At 40.6% G+C, this 20,284-nt stretch overlaps 1 protein-coding gene across 1 annotated transcript in view; it reads left to right on the plus strand.

Moving 5' to 3' along the window:
• The first annotated feature begins 4,255 nt into the window (after positions 1-4,255).
• LOC100376576 (calcium-activated chloride channel regulator 4A-like) overlaps positions 4,256-20,284 on the plus strand; it is a 28,623-nt gene continuing 12,594 nt past the window's right edge. Inside the window, exons 1-3 of the mRNA XM_085505962.1 lie at positions 4,256-4,416; positions 18,812-19,064; positions 20,059-20,194. Of these exons, the coding sequence (XP_085362088.1) occupies positions 4,256-4,416; positions 18,812-19,064; positions 20,059-20,194 (550 nt within the window). The remainder of the gene's footprint in view (positions 4,417-18,811; positions 19,065-20,058; positions 20,195-20,284) is intronic.

Consider the following 20,284-nt stretch of genomic DNA (forward strand, 5'->3'; position numbering starts at 1 on the left):
GCCTGAAAAGATGGATATTGGGATGATCAACCTCAACAGTGAACTGATCAGATGTACCGACCTATTGTTCCAGTATCTTGAATCGAAAGGTGTGGATTCGTATGGAGCATACCACGACGGCGTTACCGACCCATGCTCCCAATACAAAGGACCGCACATTCACGTCATGGCTACAGCTGGAAGCGAAACTGATGTCAGACAGTTGGCTGCTTTTCGACAAGCGAAGATGTCATGGGAAGAAAACGAGCCCAACATGCACATCATCTCACAAATTTGCAAAGTCCCAACAAGTTTCGCGGCGTACATTCAAGGGGCATCGAAGGAAAAGAAGTGGCTCTACACAAAGAATAAAACGGCACTAGAAAAACTACTTCTTCATAACACCACTGTCGAAGATATTGCCGCCATGGAGGCCAAAAGGCAAGAACGTGCCGTCAAGAGTAGTACCAACGAAGAGATGCTATATTTTGTTAAGGATCTAATTACAAAATATAATCCTACAGATCTACCAAATCTTGGGCGATTGGTGACAGAGGACAAACTAGCAAGTGAAGAACTCAAAGAAAAGTGGCACCGGTTTATTAGTAGATCGGTGTCTGAATACTTATACCGTACAGCGGTGGATGCCGTAAGATCAGAAGTACTAAGACTCGAATTTGGTGAGTTGTGTTTTAAATTACGTGATTTAGCAAACCCCAAGTATAACAATCGAGACAATTATTTATCAGTAGAAGACAGCATTTATTGGTTTATGAAGTGGTGTAACCATCAATCCCTTAACATGTGGGACTTTTTTTATGACATCGTTAACTGGTTCGATAAGAAACAGCCTAAGAAGAATTTGATTTATATGATGGGCGAATCTAATGGCGGAAAATCATGGGTAATGAGGCCCCTTCACGACGTGGCAAGATTTTGGGGCAACATTGCAACATCCAATGAGTCGGCGTCGAATTTTATGTTCGAGAATTGCCTCTGTGCCAGGATTGCTATGGCCAATGAGTTTATTTTATTGGAGCATAATGCCGAGATGTCCAAAAGTGTGTTTGAAGGCATGAATACTATGATTAACAGAAAAGGGAAGGCACCATGCTTGTTAGAAAGAACGCCCATTTACATCACCTCCAATAAAAGTCTTTGGTATCAAGTATCGTCCCAAGAGCAAGCATTTAAAAGCCGGATGCTATTTGAAAAAGACGATATCAAAGAAATGCCAGAACTTGAATCCATCCAACAAGACCTAAATTCACTCATGTATGCCTCGCTATTGGACATGGTAAACGGTGACACAAAACCGGAGGACTTTGAATGGCCGGCAATGTCAGACGTAGAAGAGAAATTAGACCACTTGTGGCAGTTTAGTAAATGGGTACACATCAAGAAGAAACCAAGAAATCGACTGGCTCCAAGATTTAAGGATGAACATATGGTAGAAATTGAGAAAATGACCGCAGAATGGGAAACACAAGAAGAAGAGATAAAGCAGTTATTCGAAGAACCTAAAGTAAAACCGATACAACCAAGAAACTATAGAACACGTCATGAATATTCAAGAGAGCGATAATTCCAACTGTTTGAAGAAAAGGAGAAGCCATATGTCGATTTTACTGAATTAGAGTGGAGTGCTTTGCCGGAACATTCACCTTGAAAATTCAAGATGGTTCAGCCATCATGTCTGCCATTCTGTGTATTCACGCGCGGATTTAGGAGTAGGTGTGACACTGCGCCCCCTCAGCCCGCAAACAAATTACAAATTGACTGACAAACCCAGCCCACGTTCATAGGAGCGCTTTCCGCGATTTTCTGGATCCGCCAGTGGTTGTGTATTCTCACCGAATAAAATAATAGAAATGCAATAATCAACGTCTTTTGACATCTCTATACAAACTTATGTTTATGTTTTATGTTATATTTATTGTATGTTATCACCGAACGTATGTGAAAATAAGTGTGGAGGACTAAACGAACAGTGAATGCGCCAAGTTTTAAAAAGAAATATCATTTTCTTTTACGATGAACTGTTTCTCTGTGGAAAGTCATGGAAAGTAACGTTCGATAGTCAAGGATATTTGGCCCGATTTTTCGTGATTGTACTGGAAGAACACCAAGAGCATTGCAATACCTGTTATCCACAAATATGCATGTAGGTCCGTATCTGGAAATAATACGCTTTCCTCACGATGCTAACGGGTGCATACAATCTCAGACTAGTAATAACCTTAAAAAAATTGGCATTGCGAGTTTATTGAATTACTAGTCTGAGATACAATGTTGTATGAATTCAACCCCATTACAAGCGCCGAAAACTGCTGTCAGGTACTTCGGTTACTTCGAGTGGTGTTCTGGCGAAACCCAACATCTCGAAAGTCAGGAATTATTGGATTTCTCGGCCGAGTTACAATGTATAATACAATCAAATACGCAGTGAAGTTTGGGGTATTCATACGTCTTTACTGAAAATTACCCTCTTTGGGCCGTCTATACATTGTAATTTCTTAAGCCGATTTTTATTGAGATTCAGAAACTTCAAATAATGTCAGTGTCCAATGCATACTTTTTTTGTGTTCAGTTAAATGAAGCGTTACCAGGTCAAACAATAAATGGACACCACGCCCAAACACCATCAATCGTAACAAAAGCGACCCAGTTTGTGTAATTAAGGGTGACCAACATTTGCACTAGGTATCACAACAGAAACATCCCCAGGGTAAAATAAGTCATTCCAACGATGACACTTAACAATCAACCGACAAGAAGAAATCATTTAAAGTACACTTTGAGAGATTATACGTCTGCGTTCACATTGCACGAAAATAAATGCCAGGAACTGTCTAATTAACAAACTAATCACAGAACACAAAAAACAACTATCAGGATCTGCCTAGCTAACAAAGTAAATGTTTCTTTACATTACAACTGTGTTAACAGTACACATCGCAACATTGAAATTGTGACACTGTTTTAAAATCATTTTTATATTTGAAATATTTTTTGTTGTTTTACTATTGGCAGCAATAAAGCACAATGTAACTTCACAAATTGTACAACATACCTTGGGAACAAAAGGCCGCCGAAAAATCGTTTGGAACTGTAGAACTACGAGACAAATGATTTCCCCTCAAATAGCGTTCTATTCTCCCCCGTCACCGCGTCAACTGTTCCATCTTACCTACGTAACCATGATATTTTGGTCAGTGAAGGTGATGACAATATTTGGGTTATCGTGCATCGAACACTGATCAGTTACTTGCGTGGTACTTAACAGCGCAAAGACCTATGGGCAGGAGATTGGTCGAGCGTAACACGGATCAGGCTCCATCCCGTGGTAACTGTTTAAAAGTCAAAAACGAGTCTCGCGGTTATCTCGTTCTCAACGAAATCTCGGCGGCCATTTGCGTTTATTAACCTTTTTACCACCAGACTTTCTTTCCCAAATGTTTCTGCAGTTTGTTTCTTATATTCTTCAATATTTCTGAAAATGAACCGTAATTTTGCAGCCGACAGACAAAATTTGTGTCAATTTTCAATTTGTACTCAACAAATTTAGTTATTTTTGTTCCAGTCTTCTGAAGGAAAGTGTAGACTATACATGTATACGGGATTATTTTGAACAGGTGGTGAAAAAGTTAATATATTAGTTGTTTTTAATTGTAGTATGTGGTCTGTGCATTTTCGCATACGGAGAGCTTCGTTGTATTATGTAATGTGTTCATTGTCGTCTATGGGGAGTTTCATTGTAGTACGTGACCTGCAATTGTCGTCCATGGGAAATTCCATTGTAGTTTGTAACCTGTACATCGTTGTCCATGGAAAATGTTATTGTAGTATGTGATCTGTACATAGACGTCTATAGAGGAATTTCATTGTAGTATGTGACCTGCACATTGTCGTCTATGGGGAATGTCATTGTAGCGTGTGACCTCAGGCTGCCCATTGCGGCCTATGGGGAATGTCATTGTAGAGTTTGAACACCACATTGTTGCCTATTGGGAACGTCATTTTTTGTTTATGGGGAGGTTTTATTGTATATATATATACCTGCACATCATGATGACGTACGTGGTATTTGCGTCACGTGATGTGTGTTGGTAGTATCTATGGCAACGATGGTGGCGTACCGAACATGCATATTAGACCGTATTACATCGCACAACGCCGTAAACTCTCTAAGTAGTGAAAGAAAATGTCAGTCCACGCGCACCGTATTCGGAACCTGGTCGTAACTTTGACATATCTGACACTGGCAATCTTTCCAATGGTCGAAAGCGTGAGCCACAGCAAAGTGTACCTGAGTAACAACGAGTACCACGATATCGTAATCGCGATTGACGAGAACGTGCCCGAGGATAGTTCCATTATAGACAACATAATGACCATCTTCACAGACGCATCAGAATTCCTTTACGAAGTAACAAGGTAAAGTTTAAATTTATAATGTTATGATGGATATGAAACCAAATATCATGCTTCTTGCATAGCTGTGAATCTTTTCAACGCATTGCGAACAACCGCGTTATTTCATTCGACAAGTGAGTGTGTAATGACACCCACCGTCTACTAGAAGGAAAGCTTACTTTTCCAATCAATAAATTGGCCGATCATTCCCATGTTCTGTTTTTGTCAGCTTTAATGATTAAGAATGGAAAGAACAAAGGCATGCCATTGTTAATGATAGTGGCATTGTCTACGTAAACACAACAATAGCAACAGAGTAATGCGACCTTGGGTGGTTCAACGCAAGTGATAAAGTTGTAGTTAGTGAAACACTTTAAAACTGTTTAATAACGTGTAAACAGTAGTATAAAAAAGTCGGTTACTAAACGAATGACATCAATATGACGGTGGACACAAAGTACACATCGAAATGATATGCGCTTTCACGTCAATGCTCCATCTCATAAACCCTGGTTCTACAAATAAAAAAAAAAATATTTGATAATTTATTCTATAATTTATTTATTTACTCGATTACCATGTCCCATGTTATTTACTAGTAGCCAGTTATATAAAAAAAAGTGTTTATATGCATTTATGATTCTAACTTCACTCTAAATCATTACGCATTGAAACGCACACCAACCATGCACATATGTCAGTGCAGGGAAAATCCGGCAGTTCAGACAAGTTGAATACAGAGCAAAACGTCAATTGGCCACTCAGATAATAGTTAATTGGGTAACTAACCTTGAAAATGGGTTCTAAATTGCAGTATCACCCAATCTCCGTGCTTCAATCGCTTTTCTCCATCGTACAAGCATGATCGTGAAATTACTTTCAAAAGTAATATACGCGAAAGGTGGTCAAATGGAAGGCGGTCACGAACATATTTTTAGGATTTCGATATAAACGGCATTTATTATTTTTATGAGGAAAAGACAGGGGGTGTAGAATCTAAATTTATTTCGTCCTTGCCACCCACTCACTAACAATGGACAAGCACGTAGCCAGTGTACTTCGTAGACACGAATCAGAAAACCACCATATGACGAAACCGTTTTGACAAACATGCGTTAAGCAGTGTTTTCTAGCAACATGGAATTATTATGACCATGAATATTTCACTTCACCACTGGTAGCAGAAAATACAATAATAATCAAAATAGCACATTTTAACCCCAAATTACGAACATTTTGAAAATTACTATATAACTACGTAATACTATCTCTGTTATTGGAACAACTCGGGAGATAATATTATCTCCCTTGTTGTTGGGCCACTCAGGGATAATAGTATCTCCTTTGTTGTTGGGACCACTCAGGGATAATATTATCTCCATCGTTGTTGGGACCACTCAGGAATAATATTATCTCCCTTGTTGTTGGGACCACTCAGGGATAATATTATCTCACTTGTTGTTGGGACCACTCAGAGATAATATTATCTCCCATGTTGTTGGGACCACTCAGGGATAATATTATCTCCCATGTTGTTGGGACCACTCAGGGATAATATTATCTCACTTGTTGTTGGGACCACTCAGAGATAATATTATCTCCCATGTTGTTGGGACCACTCAGGGATAATATTATCTCCCATGTTGTTGGGACTACTCACGGATAATATTATCTCCCATGTTGTTGGGACTACTCACGGATAATATTATCTCACTTGTTGTTGGGACCACTCAGGGATAATATTATCTCCCATGTTGTTGGGACCACTCAGAGATAATATTATCTCCCATGTTGTTGGAACCACTCATTGATAATAGTATTTCCCTTGTTGTTGGGACCACTCAGGGATAATAATATCTCCCTTGTTGCTGGGACCACTCAGAGATAATATTATCTCCCATGTTGTTGGGACCACTCAGAGATAATAATATCTCCCATGTTGTTGGAACCACTCAGTGATAATAGTATTTCCCTTGTTGTTGGGACCACTCAGGGATAATATTATCTCCCTTGTTGTTGGGACCACTCAGGGATAATATTATCTCCCTTGTTGTTGGGACCACTCAGGGATAATATTATCTCCCTTGTTGTTGGGACCACTCAGGGATAATATTATCTCCCTTGTTGTTGGGACCACTCAGGGATAATATTATCTCCCATGTTGTTGGGACCACTCAGGGATAATATTATCTCCCTTGTTGTTGGGACCACTCAGAGATAATATTATCTCCCTTGTTGTTGGGACCACTCAGAGATAATATTATCTCCTTTGTTGTTGGGACCACTCAGGGATAATATTATCTCCCATGTTGTTGGGACCACTCAGGGATAATATTATCTCCCTTGTTGTTGGGACCACTCAGAGATAATATTATCTCCCTTGTTGTTGGGACCACTCAGAGATAATATTATCTCCATTGTTGTTGGGGCCACTCAGGGATAATATTATCTCCCTTGTTGTTGGGACCACTCAGAGATAATATTATCTCCCTTGTTGTTGGGACCACTCAGAGATAATATTATCTCCCATGTTGTTGGGACCACTCAGGGATAATATTATCTCCCTTGTTGTTGGGACCACTCAGAGATAATATTATCTCCCATGTTGTTGGGACCACTCAGGGATAATATAATCTCCCTTGTTGTTGGGACCACTCAGAGATAATATTATTTCCCTTGTTGTTGGGACCACTCAGGGATAATATTATCTCCCATGTTGTTGGGACCACTCAGGGATAATATTATTTCCCTTGTTGTTGGGACCACTCAGAGATAATATTATCTCCCTTGTTGTTGGGACCACTCAGAGATAATATTATTTCCCTTGTTGTTGGGACCACTCAGGGATAATATTATCTCCCTTGTTGTTGGGACCACTCAGAGATAATATTATCTCCCTTGTTGTTGGGACCACTCAGAGATAATATTATTTCCCTTGTTGTTGGGACCACTCAGAGATAATATTATCTCCCTTGTTGTTGGGACCACTCAGAGATAATATTATCTCCCTTGTTGTTGGGACCACTCAGGGATAATATTATCTCCCATGTTGTTGGGACCACTCAGGGATAATATTATCTCCCATGTTGTTGGGAACACTCAGGGATAATATTATCTCACTTGTTGTTGGGACCACTCAGAGATAATATTATCTCCCATGTTGTTGGGACCACTCAGGGATAATATTATCTCCCATGTTGTTGGGACCACTCAGGGATAATATTATCTCACTTGTTGTTGGGACCACTCAGAGATAATATTATCTCCCATGTTGTTGGGACCACTCAGGGATAATATTATCTCCCATGTTGTTGGGACTACTCACGGATAATATTATCTCCCATGTTGTTGGGACTACTCACGGATAATATTATCTCACTTGTTGTTGGGACCACTCAGGGATAATATTATCTCCCATGTTGTTGGAACCACTCATTGATAATAGTATTTCCCTTGTTGTTGGGACCACTCAGGGATAATAATATCTCCCTTGTTGCTGGGACCACTCAGAGATAATATTATCTCCCATGTTGTTGGGACCACTCAGAGATAATATTATCTCCCATGTTGTTGGAACCACTCAGTGATAATAGTATTTCCCTTGTTGTTGGGACCACTCAGGGATAATATTATCTCCCTTGTTGTTGGGACCACTCAGGGATAATATTATCTCCCTTGTTGTTGGGACCACTCAGGGATAATATTATCTCCCTTGTTGTTGGGACCACTCAGGGATAATATTATCTCCCTTGTTGTTGGGACCACTCAGGGATAATATTATCTCCCATGTTGTTGGGACCACTCAGGGATAATATTATCTCCCTTGTTGTTGGGACCACTCAGAGATAATATTATCTCCCTTGTTGTTGGGACCACTCAGAGATAATATTATCTCCTTTGTTGTTGGGACCACTCAGGGATAATATTATCTCCCATGTTGTTGGGACCACTCAGGGATAATATTATCTCCATTGTTGTTGGGGCCACTCAGGGATAATATTATCTCCCTTGTTGTTGGGACCACTCAGAGATAATATTATCTCCCATGTTGTTGGGACCACTCAGGGATAATATTATCTCCCTTGTTGTTGGGACCACTCAGAGATAATATTATCTCCCATGTTGTTGGGACCACTCAGGGATAATATAATCTCCCTTGTTGTTGGGACCACTCAGAGATAATATTATTTCCCTTGTTGTTGGGACCACTCAGGGATAATATTATCTCCCATGTTGTTGGGACCACTCAGGGATAATATTATTTCCCTTGTTGTTGGGACCACTCAGAGATAATATTATCTCCCTTGTTGTTGGGACCACTCAGAGATAATATTATTTCCCTTGTTGTTGGGACCACTCAGGGATAATATTATCTCCCTTGTTGTTGGGACCACTCAAAGATAATATTATCTCCCTTGTTGTTGGGACCACTCAGAGATAATATTATTTCCCTTGTTGTTGGGACCACTCAGAGATAATATTATCTCCCTTGTTGTTGGGACCACTCAGAGATAATATTATCTCCCTTGTTGTTGGAACCACTCAGAGATAATATTATCTCCCTTGTTGTTGGGACCACTCAGGGATAATATTATCTGCCTTGTTGTTGGGACCACTCAGGGATAATATTATTTCCCTTGTTGTTGGGACCACTCAGGGATAATATTATCTCCCTTGTTGTTGGGACCACTCAGGGATAATATTATCTCCCTTGTTGTTGGGACCACTCAGAGATAATATTATCTCCCTTGTTGTTGAGACCACTCAGAGATAATATTATCTCCATTGTTGTTGGGACCACTCAGGGATAATATTATCTCCATTGTTGTTGGGACCACTCAGGGATAATATTATCTCCCTTGTTGTTGGGACCACTCAGGGATAATATTATCTCCATTGTTGCTGGGACCACTCAGGGATAATATTATCTCCCATGTTTCTGGGACCACTCAGGGATAATATTATCTGCCTTGTTGTTGGGACCACTCAGGGATAATATTATCTCCCATGTTGTTGGGACCACTCAGGGATAATATTATCTCCCAGGTTGTTGGGACCACTCAGGGATAATATTATCTCCCATGTTGCTGGGACCACTCAGGGATAATATTATTTCCCTTGTTGTTGGGACCACTCAGAGATAATATTATCTCCCTTGTTGTTGGGACCACTCAGAGATAATATTATCTCCCTTGTTGTTGGGGCCACTCAGAGATAATATTATCTCCTTTGTTGTTGGGACCACTCAGGGATAATCTTATTTCCCTTGTTGTTGGGACCACTCAGGGATAATATTATCTGCCTTGTTGTTGGGACCACTCAGGGATAATATTATCTCCCATGTTGTTGGGACCACTCAGAGATAATATTATCTCCCATGTTGTTGGGACCACTCAGAGATAATATTATCTCCCTTGTTGTTGGGACCACTCAGAGATAATATTATCTTCTTTGTTGTTGGGACCACTCAGGGATAATATTATCTCCATTGTTGTTGGGACCACTCAGGGATAATATTATCTCCCTTGTTGTTGGGACCACTCAGGGATAATATTATCTGCCTTGTTGTTGGGACCACTCAGGGATAATATTATCTGCCTTGTTGTTGGGACCACTCAGGGATAATATTATCTCCTTTGTTGTTGGGACCACTCAGGGATAATATTATCTCCCATGTTGTTGGGACCACTCAGAGATAATATTATCTCCCTTGTTGTTGGGACCACTCAGAGATAATATTATCTCCTTTGTTGTTGGGACCACTCAGGGATAATATTATTTCCCTTGTTGTTGGGACCACTCAGGGATAATATTATCTGCCTTGTTGTTGGGACCACTCAGGGATAATATTATTTCCCTTGTTGTTGGGACCACACAGAGATAATATTATCTCCCTTGTTGTTGGGACCACTCAGAGATAATATTATCTCCCTTGTTGTTGGGACCACTCAGAGATAATATTATCTCCTTTGTTGTTGGGACCACTCAGGGATAATATTATTTCCCTTGTTGTTGGGACCACTCAGGGATAATATTATCTGCCTTGTTGTTGGGACCACTCAGAGATAATATTATCTCCTTTGTTGTTGGGACCACTCAGAGATAATATTATCTCCTTTGTTGTTGGGACCACTCAGGGATAATATTATTTCCCTTGTTGTTGGGACCACTCAGGGATAATATTATCTCCCTTGTTGTTGAGACCACTCAGGGATAATATTATCTCCCATGTTGTTGGGACCACTCAGGGATAATATTATCGCCATTGTTGTTGGGACCACTCAGGGATAATATTATCTCCGTTGTTGTTGGGACCACTCAGAGATAATATTATCTCCATTGTTGTTGGGACCACTGAGAGATAATATTATCTCCCATGTTGTTGGGGCCACTCAGAGATAATATTATCTCCCTTGTTGTTGGGACCACTCAGAGATAATATTATCTCCTTTGTTGTTGGGACCACCCAGGGATAATATTATTTCCCTTGTTGTTGGGACCACTCAGGGATAATATTATCTCCCATGTTTCTGGGACCACTCAGGGATAATATTATCTGCCTTGTTGTTGGGACCACTCAGGGATAATATTATCTCCCATGTTGTTGGGACCACTCAGGGATAATATTATCTCCCAGGTTGTTGGGACCACTCAAGGATAATATTATCTCCCATGTTGCTGGGACCACTCAGGGATAATATTATTTCCCTTGTTGTTGGGACCACTCAGAGATAATATTATCTCCCTTGTTGTTGGGACCACTCAGAGATAATATCATCTCCCTTGTTGTTGGGACCACTCAGAGATAATATTATCTCCTTTGTTGTTGGGACCACTCAGGGATAATATTATTTCCCTTGTTGTTGGGACCACTCAGGGATAATATTATCTGCCTTGGTGTTGGGACCACTCAGGGATAATATTATCTCCCATGTTGTTGGGACCACTCAGAGATAATATTATCTCCCATGTTGTTGGGACCACTCAGAGATAATATTATCTCCCTTGTTGTTGGGACCACTCAGAGATAATATTATCTCCCTTGTTGTTGGGACCACTCAGAGATAATATTATCTCCCATGTTGTTGGGACCACTCAGAGATAATATTATCTCCCATGTTGTTGGGACCACTCAGAGATAATATTATCTCCATTGTTGTTGGGACCACTCAGAGATAATATTATCTCCTTTGTTGTTGGGACCACTCAGAGATAATATTATTTCCCTTGTTGTTGGGACCACTCAGGGATAATATTATCTGCCTTGTTGTTGGGACCACTCAGGGATAATATTATCTCCCTTGTTGTTGGGACCACCCAGGGATAATATTATCTCCCTTGTTGTTGGGACCACTCAGGGATAATATTATCTCCCATGTTGTTGGGACCACTCAGGGATAATATAATCTCCCTTGTTGTTGGGACCACTCAGAGATAATATTATTTCCCTTGTTGTTGGGACCACTCAGGGATAATATTATCTCCCATGTTGTTGGGACCACTCAGGGATAATATTATTTCCCTTGTTGTTGGGACCACTCAGAGATAATATTATCTCCCTTGTTGTTGGGACCACTCAGAGATAATATTATTTCCCTTGTTGTTGGGACCACTCAGGGATAATATTATCTCCCTTGTTGTTGGGACCACTCAGAGATAATATTATCTCCCTTGTTGTTGGGACCACTCAGAGATAATATTATTTCCCTTGTTGTTGGGACCACTCAGGGATAATATTATCTCCCTTGTTGTTGGGACCACTCAGAGATAATATTATCTCCCTTGTTGTTGGAACCACTCAGAGATAATATTATCTCCCTTGTTGTTGGGACCACTCAGGGATAATATTATCTGCCTTGTTGTTGGGACCACTCAGGGATAATATTATTTCCCTTGTTGTTGGGACCACTCAGGGATAATATTATCTCCCTTGTTGTTGGGACCACTCAGGGATAATATTATCTCCCTTGTTGTTGGGACCACTCAGAGATAATATTATCTCCCTTGTTGTTGAGACCACTCAGAGATAATATTATCTCCATTGTTATTGGGACCACTCAGGGATAATATTATCTCCATTGTTGTTGGGACCACTCAGGGATAATATTATCTGCCTTGTTGTTGGGACCACTCAGGGATAATATTATCTCCATTGTTGCTGGGACCACTCAGGGATAATATTATCTCCCATGTTTCTGGGACCACTCAGGGATAATTAGTCCCCGTTCGGACGCAGTCCGAAAACGGGGACTTATGTTTTGCCCTGTGTGCGTCCGTGCGTCCGTGCGTCCGTGCGTCCGTGCGTCCGTGATCACCTGTATCTCGAACATGCATGGACCGATTAAGTTCAAACTTCACTCATACATCACACATTATATGGGACATATGCACATGCATTTTTTTCATGATCCGATTAACGATAGCCGAATAGCGGCCATTTTAAGGCCGAAAATGCATCAAAATCGCACATTTTCACCATTCCGGACCCGGATCTCAGTTATGCATGGACGGATTTTGTTCAAATTTGGTACATACATTAAACATAATAGGACCTTGATGCACGTCTTTTTTTTTTTGGATCGGGTTCGAAATGGCCGACTGGCGGCCATTTTGTTTTAAAGAATTCAGTTCTGGATCCGTATCCGAGACATGCTTGGATTGATCGAGTTCAAACTTCACACACACAAGGTACATCATGTCACAAATATGTATGTGCATTTGTTTCATGATCTCATTAACGATAGCCAAATGGCGGCCGCTTTAAGGCCGAAAATGCATTGAAATCGCACATTTTCACCATTCCGGACCCGGATCTCAGTTATGCATGGACGGATTTCATTCAAATTTGGTACATACATTAAACATAATAGGACCTTGATGCACGTCATTTTTTTTTTCGGACCAAGTTCGAAATAGCCGACTGGCGGCCATTTTGTTTTAAAGAATTCAGTTCTGGATCCGTATCCGAGACATGTCTGGATTGATCAAGTTCAAACTTCACACACACAAGGTACATCATGTCACAAATATGTATGTGCATTTGTTTCATGATCTCATTAACGATAGCCGAATAGCGGCCATTTTAAGGCCGAAAATGCATCAAAATCGCACATTTTCACCATTCCGGACCCGGATCTCAGTTATGCATGGACGGATTTTGTTCAAATTTGGTACATACATTAAACATAATAGGACCTTGATGCACGTCATTTTTTTTTTGGATCGGGTTCGAAATGGCCGACTGGCGGCCATTTTGTTTTAAAGAATTCAGTTCTGGATCCGTATCTGAGACATGCTTGGATTGATCGAGGTCAAACTTCACACACACAAGGTACATCATGTCACAAATATGTATGTGCATTTGTTTCATGATCTCATTAACGATAGCCAAATGGCGGCCGCTTTAAGGCCGAAAATGCATTGAAATCGCACATTTTCACCATTCCGGACCCGGATCTCAGTTATGCATGGACGGATTTCATTCAAATTTGGTACATACATTAAACATAATAGGACCTTGATGCACGTCATTTTTTTTTTCGGATCAAGTTCGAAATAGCCGACTGGCGGCCATTTTGTTTTAAAGAATTCAGTTCTGGATCCGTATCCGAGACATGTCTGGATTGATCAAGTTCAAACTTCACACACACAAGGTACATCATGTCACAAATATGTATGTGCATTTGTTTCATGATCTCATTAACGATAGCCAAATGGGGGCCGCTTTAAGGCCGAAAATGCATTGAAATCGCACATTTTCACCATTCCGGACCCGTATCTCAGTTATGCATCGATGGATTTTGTTCAAATTTGGTACATACATTAAACATAATAGGACCTTGATGCACGTCTTTTTTTTTTCGGATCAAGTTCGAAATGGCCGACTGGCGGCCATTTTGTTAAAGAATTCAGTTCTGGATTCGTATCCAAGACATGTCTGGATTGATCAAGTTCAAACTTCACACACACATGGTACATCATGTCACAAATAGATATGTGCATTTGTTTCATGATCTGCTTAACAATAGCGGAATGATGGCCATTTTAAGGCCGAAAATGCATCAAAATCACGTATTTTCACAATTCCAGAACCGGATCTCAGTCATGCATGGATGGATTTTGTTCAGATTTAGCACAATGTGTTGTACATATGCAGGTGCATTTCGGTCATGATCTGCTTTGAATGTATATGTCACTCAAATATGAACGGAACGGGGACGTGTCATTGACAATGACTTGTATTATCTGCCTTGTTGTTGGGACCACTCAGGGATAATATTATCTCCCATGTTGTTGGGACCACTCAGGGATAATATTATCTCCCAGGTTGCTGGGACCACTCAAGGATAATATTATCTCCCATGTTGCTGGGACCACTCAGGGATAATATTATTTCCCTTGTTGTTGGGACCACTCAGAGATAATATTATCTCCCTTGTTGTTGGGACCACTCAGAGATAATATTATCTCCCTTGTTGTTGGGACCACTCAGAGATAATATTATCTCCTTTGTTGTTGGGACCACTCAGGGATAATCTTATTTCCCTTGTTGTTGGGACCACTCAGGGATAATATTATCTGCCTTGTTGTTGGGACCACTCAGGGATAATATTATCTCCCATGTTGTTGGGACCACTCAGAGATAATATTATCTCCCATGTTGTTGGGACCACTCAGAGATAATATTATCTCCCTTGTTGTTGGGACCACTCAGAGATAATATTATCTCCTTTGTTGTTGGTACCACTCAGGGATAATATTATTTCCCTTGTTGTTGGGACCACTCAGGGATAATATTATCTGCCTTGTTGTTGGGACCACTCAGGGATAATATTATCTCCTTTGTTGTTGGGACCACTCAGGGATAATATTATCTCCCATGTTGTTGGGACCACTCAGAGATAATATTATCTCCCTTGTTGTTGGGACCACTCAGAGATAATATTATCTCCTTTGTTGTTGGGACCACTCAGGGATAATATTATTTCCCTTGTTGTTGGGACCACTCAGGGATAATATTATCTGCCTTGTTGTTGGGACCACTCAGGGATAATATTATTTCCCTTGTTGTTGGGACCACTCAGAGATAATATTATCTCCCTTGTTGTTGGGACCACTCAGAGATAATATTATCTCCCTTGTTGTTGGGACCACTCAGAGATAATATTATCTCCTTTGTTGTTGGGACCACTCAGGGATAATATTATTTCCCTTGTTGTTGGGACCACTCAGGGATAATATTATCTGCCTTGTTGTTGGGACCACTCAGAGATAATATTATCTCCTTTGTTGTTGGGACCACTCAGAGATAATATTATCTCCTTTGTTGTTGGGACCACTCAGGGATAATATTATTTCCCTTGTTGTTGGGACCACTCAGGGATAATATCATCTCCCTTGTTGTTGAGACCACTCAGGGATAATATTATCTCCCATGTTGTTGGGACCACTCAGGGATAATATTATCGCCATTGTTGTTGGGACCACTCAGGGATAATATTATCTCCCTTGTTGTTGGGACCACTCAGGGATAATATTATCTCCATTGTTGTTGGGACCACTCAGAGATAATATTATCTCCCATGTTGTTGGGGCCACTCAGAGATAATATTATCTCCCTTGTTGTTGGGACCACTCAGAGATAATATTATCTCCTTTGTTGTTGGGACCACTCAGGGATAATATTATTTCCCTTGTTGTTGGGACCACTCAGGGATAATATTATCTCCCATGTTTCTGGGACCACTCAGGGATAATATTATCTGCCTTGTTGTTGGGACCACTCAGGGATAATATTATCTCTCATGTTGTTGGGACCACTCAGGGATAATATTATCTCCCAGGTTGTTGGGACCACTCAAAGATAATATTATCTCCCATGTTGCTGGGACCACTCAGGGATAATATTATTTCCCTTGTTGTTGGGACCACTCAGAGATAATATTATCTCCCTTGTTGTTGGGACCACTCAGAGATAATATCATCTCCCTTGTTGTTGGGACCACTCAGAGATAATATTATCTCCTTTGTTGTTGGGACCACTCAGGGATAATATTATTTCCCTTGTTGTTGGGACCACTCAGGGATAATATTATCTGCCTTGGTGTTGGGACCACTCAGGGATAATATTATCTCCCATGTTGTTGGGACCACTCAGAGATAATATTATCTCCCTTGTTGTTGGGACCACTCAGAGATAATATTATCTCCCTTGTTGTTGGGACCACTCAGAGATAATATTATCTCCCATGTTGTTGGGACCACTCAGAGATAATATTATCTCCCATGTTGTTGGGACCACTCAGAGATAATATTATCTCCCTTGTTGTTGGGACCACTCAGAGATAATATTATCTCCTTTGTTGTTGGGACCACTCAGGGATAATATTATTTCCCTTGTTGTTGGGACCACTCAGGGATAATATTATCTGCCTTGTTGTTGGGACCACTCAGGGATAATATTATCTCCCTTGTTGTTGGGACCACCCAGGGATAATATTATCTCCCTTGTTGTTGGGACCACTCAGGGATAATATTATCTCCCATGTTGTTGGGACCACTCAGAGATAATATTATCTCCCTTGTTGTTGGGACCACCCAGGGATAATATTATCTCCCTTGTTGTTGGGACCACTCAGGGATAATATTATCTCCCTTGTTGTTGGGACCACTCAGGGATAATATTATCTCCCTTGTTGTTGGGACCACTCAGGGATAATATTATCTCCCTTGTTGTTGGGACCACCCAGGGATAATATTATCTCCCTTGTTGTTGGGACCACTCAGGGATAATATTATCTCCCATGTTGTTGGGACCACTCAGAGATAATATTATCTCCCTTGTTGTTGGGACCACTCAGAGATAATATTATCTCCTTTGTTGTTGGGACCACTCAGGGATACTATTATTTCCCATGTTGTTGGGACCACTCAGGGATAATATTATCTGCCTTGTTGTTGGGACCACTCAGGGATAATATTATTTCCCTTGTTGTTGGGGCCACTCAGGGATAATATTATTTCCCTTGTTGTGGGGACCACTCAGAGATAATATTATCTCCCTTGTTGTTGGGACCACTCAGAGATAATATTATCTCCCTTGTTGTTGGGACCACTCAGAGATAATATTATCTCCCTTGTTGTTGGGACCACTCAGAGATAATATTATTTCCCTTGTTGTTGGGACCACTCAGAGATAATATTATCTCCCTTGTTGTTGGGACCACTCAGAGATAATATTATCTCCCTTGTTGTTGGGACCACTCAGAGATAATATTATCTCCTTTGTTGTTGGGACCACTCAGGGATAATATTATTTCCCTTGTTGTTGGGACCACTCAGGGATAATATTATCTGCCTTGTTGTTGGGACCACTCAGAGATAATATTATCTCCCTTGTTGTTGGGACCACTCAGAGATAATATTATCTCCTTTGTTGTTGGGACCACTCAGGGATAATATTATTTCCCTTGTTGTTGGGACCACTCAGGGATAATATTATCTCCCTTGTTGTTGAGACCACTCAGGGATAATATTATCTCCCATGTTGTTGGGACCACTCAGGGATAATATTATCTCCATTGTTGTTGGGACCACTCAGGGATAATATTATCTCCCTTGTTGTTGGGACCACTCAGGGATAATATTATCTCCATTGTTGTTGGGACCACTCAGGGATAATATTATCTCCCATGTTGTTGTGACCAGGGATAATACCTTTTCCCATGTACCAGTCATCACTGGAAGGATAATTTTATCCTACTTGCACGATACATAGACCATTGCTATGGACATAATATCATTCCACTTGTCCCATGTATTGAACAATATAATCTCACTAACTGCCTGTGCCGACACGTTCTTCGGTTTGGTTGTGTTTTCTCTTTTATGCTGAGTGATTTTCTTGGATTGATCTGTCAAAATAAAAAAAAACATAGATGTTTAATTTTAGCAGTGTTAAAATTCAAATCATGATACATGTACAAGGAAACTTTAATAAAACTCACACTATGGACGTATACAAAACTGGGGGCTATTTGCATAGAGCTTAAAAAAGAGCACCAAGTTGTACGTAGTGGAGCATAACCGGACTGTATAGACAAACACCATACATATGACCCATTATTTACAATGACCAAGATGAGTATGAATAGATTTCCATTTCGTGTTGAATCAAAAGTAGCAAAAAATGTCTTCATTTGCTTAAAGCGCGGTGGTCGTCGCGCAGCGCGTGTTCGAATTTCATGTAAATAAACAATGTATTTTACACGCGTTGTATACGTCGCTATGAGTCCCATATCGAACAGGACGCGGCTCGACGACTGCTGCCATTTAATATTCACTCTGGAATATACTCGTGAAACACATAAATAATGACGTCATAACAATTATTCTTATTTGTTTTTTCAATAAACAGACATCGTGCGTTTTTTAAGGACATATCCATCCTCGTTCCCAAGTCATGGGATGACAACCTTGAATATGGATCAGCTGACTTCCAAACATATGACAAAAGTGACGTCAGGGTAGTTATTCGGGAAAATGACACCAATCACGGTCCGTACGTTCATAAAACAACGCCCTGTGGAGAGTTAGGGGATTATATGCAACTGACAACCGTGTATATCAACGATTCTGACATTGCTTCACAGCACGGACCATATGAGAAGGTATTGCCCGACGCCCTCCAGTGACAGAGCGCATTTGTGACGTCATAACGACGTATATGGGTGAAGCCAATGTCGCTCAACTTGACAAAAATATAGTAAAATTCCTCAACAATATAATATTATTTATGGATGAATACAGATCAAACCGACATCAATGATTTGAACGGCCTTCCTGTCACTCATTTACGTCATAGAAGCGCTTTGTCACTAGAGGGCGCGATGTATATCGTAAGGAAGGGTGCATTGCAACATTCTCGGGAGCGGACATCCGGGCATATTCACCGCCTGGCCGACCATTGCGGTGAAAACAAAGCCGAAATCTATCAGAAAACGGTACTTTGGGATGGTTGTTGAGACTCTCCTGAACAGTGTAACAAGATTAGCCCTACGTGAGCAGCATATTAATTTGATTGCCCGGGGTTTGATTGTTCAGGATTACTTCGAAAAACATAGAAATGCATGGCACAGTGGTACGCGTCTTAGCGACGTGGAACGTCTTGTGACGTAGCTCCGCCCGAGGATTATATAACATTCAGAAAAACACGGACCTACATGTTAATCAATTGAAATTAAATACCCTAGATTTCTAACCGTATTCACTCTCCACGATCCCGCGTTTGTTGTTTATACACAAGTGAATTGCCATTCGTAAATGGGTGTAAGAAACGCCAGTGACATCGTCGATATTGTTCGTTGTGGTCTGTGGTCACTATTTTCTAAATTACGAACAACTACATAATTAAAGAGTCACTTTGAATGACATTTCTTTACACTCATCACGGTTACTAAAAAAGTAACCGTGCACTCATCTACGCCATTTTGACGTCACATATGCAGTTCGTCGTCAGAGGGCGCTATTTTCCGGGATTGTGCATTGAGTGTACAACTACAGCAAACGCACGACTTTTAAGAGTAAATGATGCCTCGTTATAATACTCTTAGTACATTATCGGTTTCAGAATGAAATAAAAATACAATGTGCTTTTTTCATCAGGCCATAGTGCATGAATGGGGACATTTGCGATGGGGTGTATACGACGAGTACCCAGGTGGTAACACAGGTGCCCCCCTCTTCTACGCTGGACCCAATGGTCAGATTGAAGCCACGAGGTGTTCAACTGCAGTAACAGGTAATATTGAAAAAAACAAAACACGAATGGTTGCACACTTTTTGGTAAAAGATAATAAAATAATAATAATTTTTGGTTTTATTTCGCGTT

The sequence above is a fragment of the Saccoglossus kowalevskii genome, chromosome 12 (assembly GCF_978046115.1).
Source record: "Saccoglossus kowalevskii chromosome 12, keSacKowa6.1, whole genome shotgun sequence".
Taxonomy (NCBI): Eukaryota; Metazoa; Hemichordata; class Enteropneusta; family Harrimaniidae; genus Saccoglossus; species Saccoglossus kowalevskii.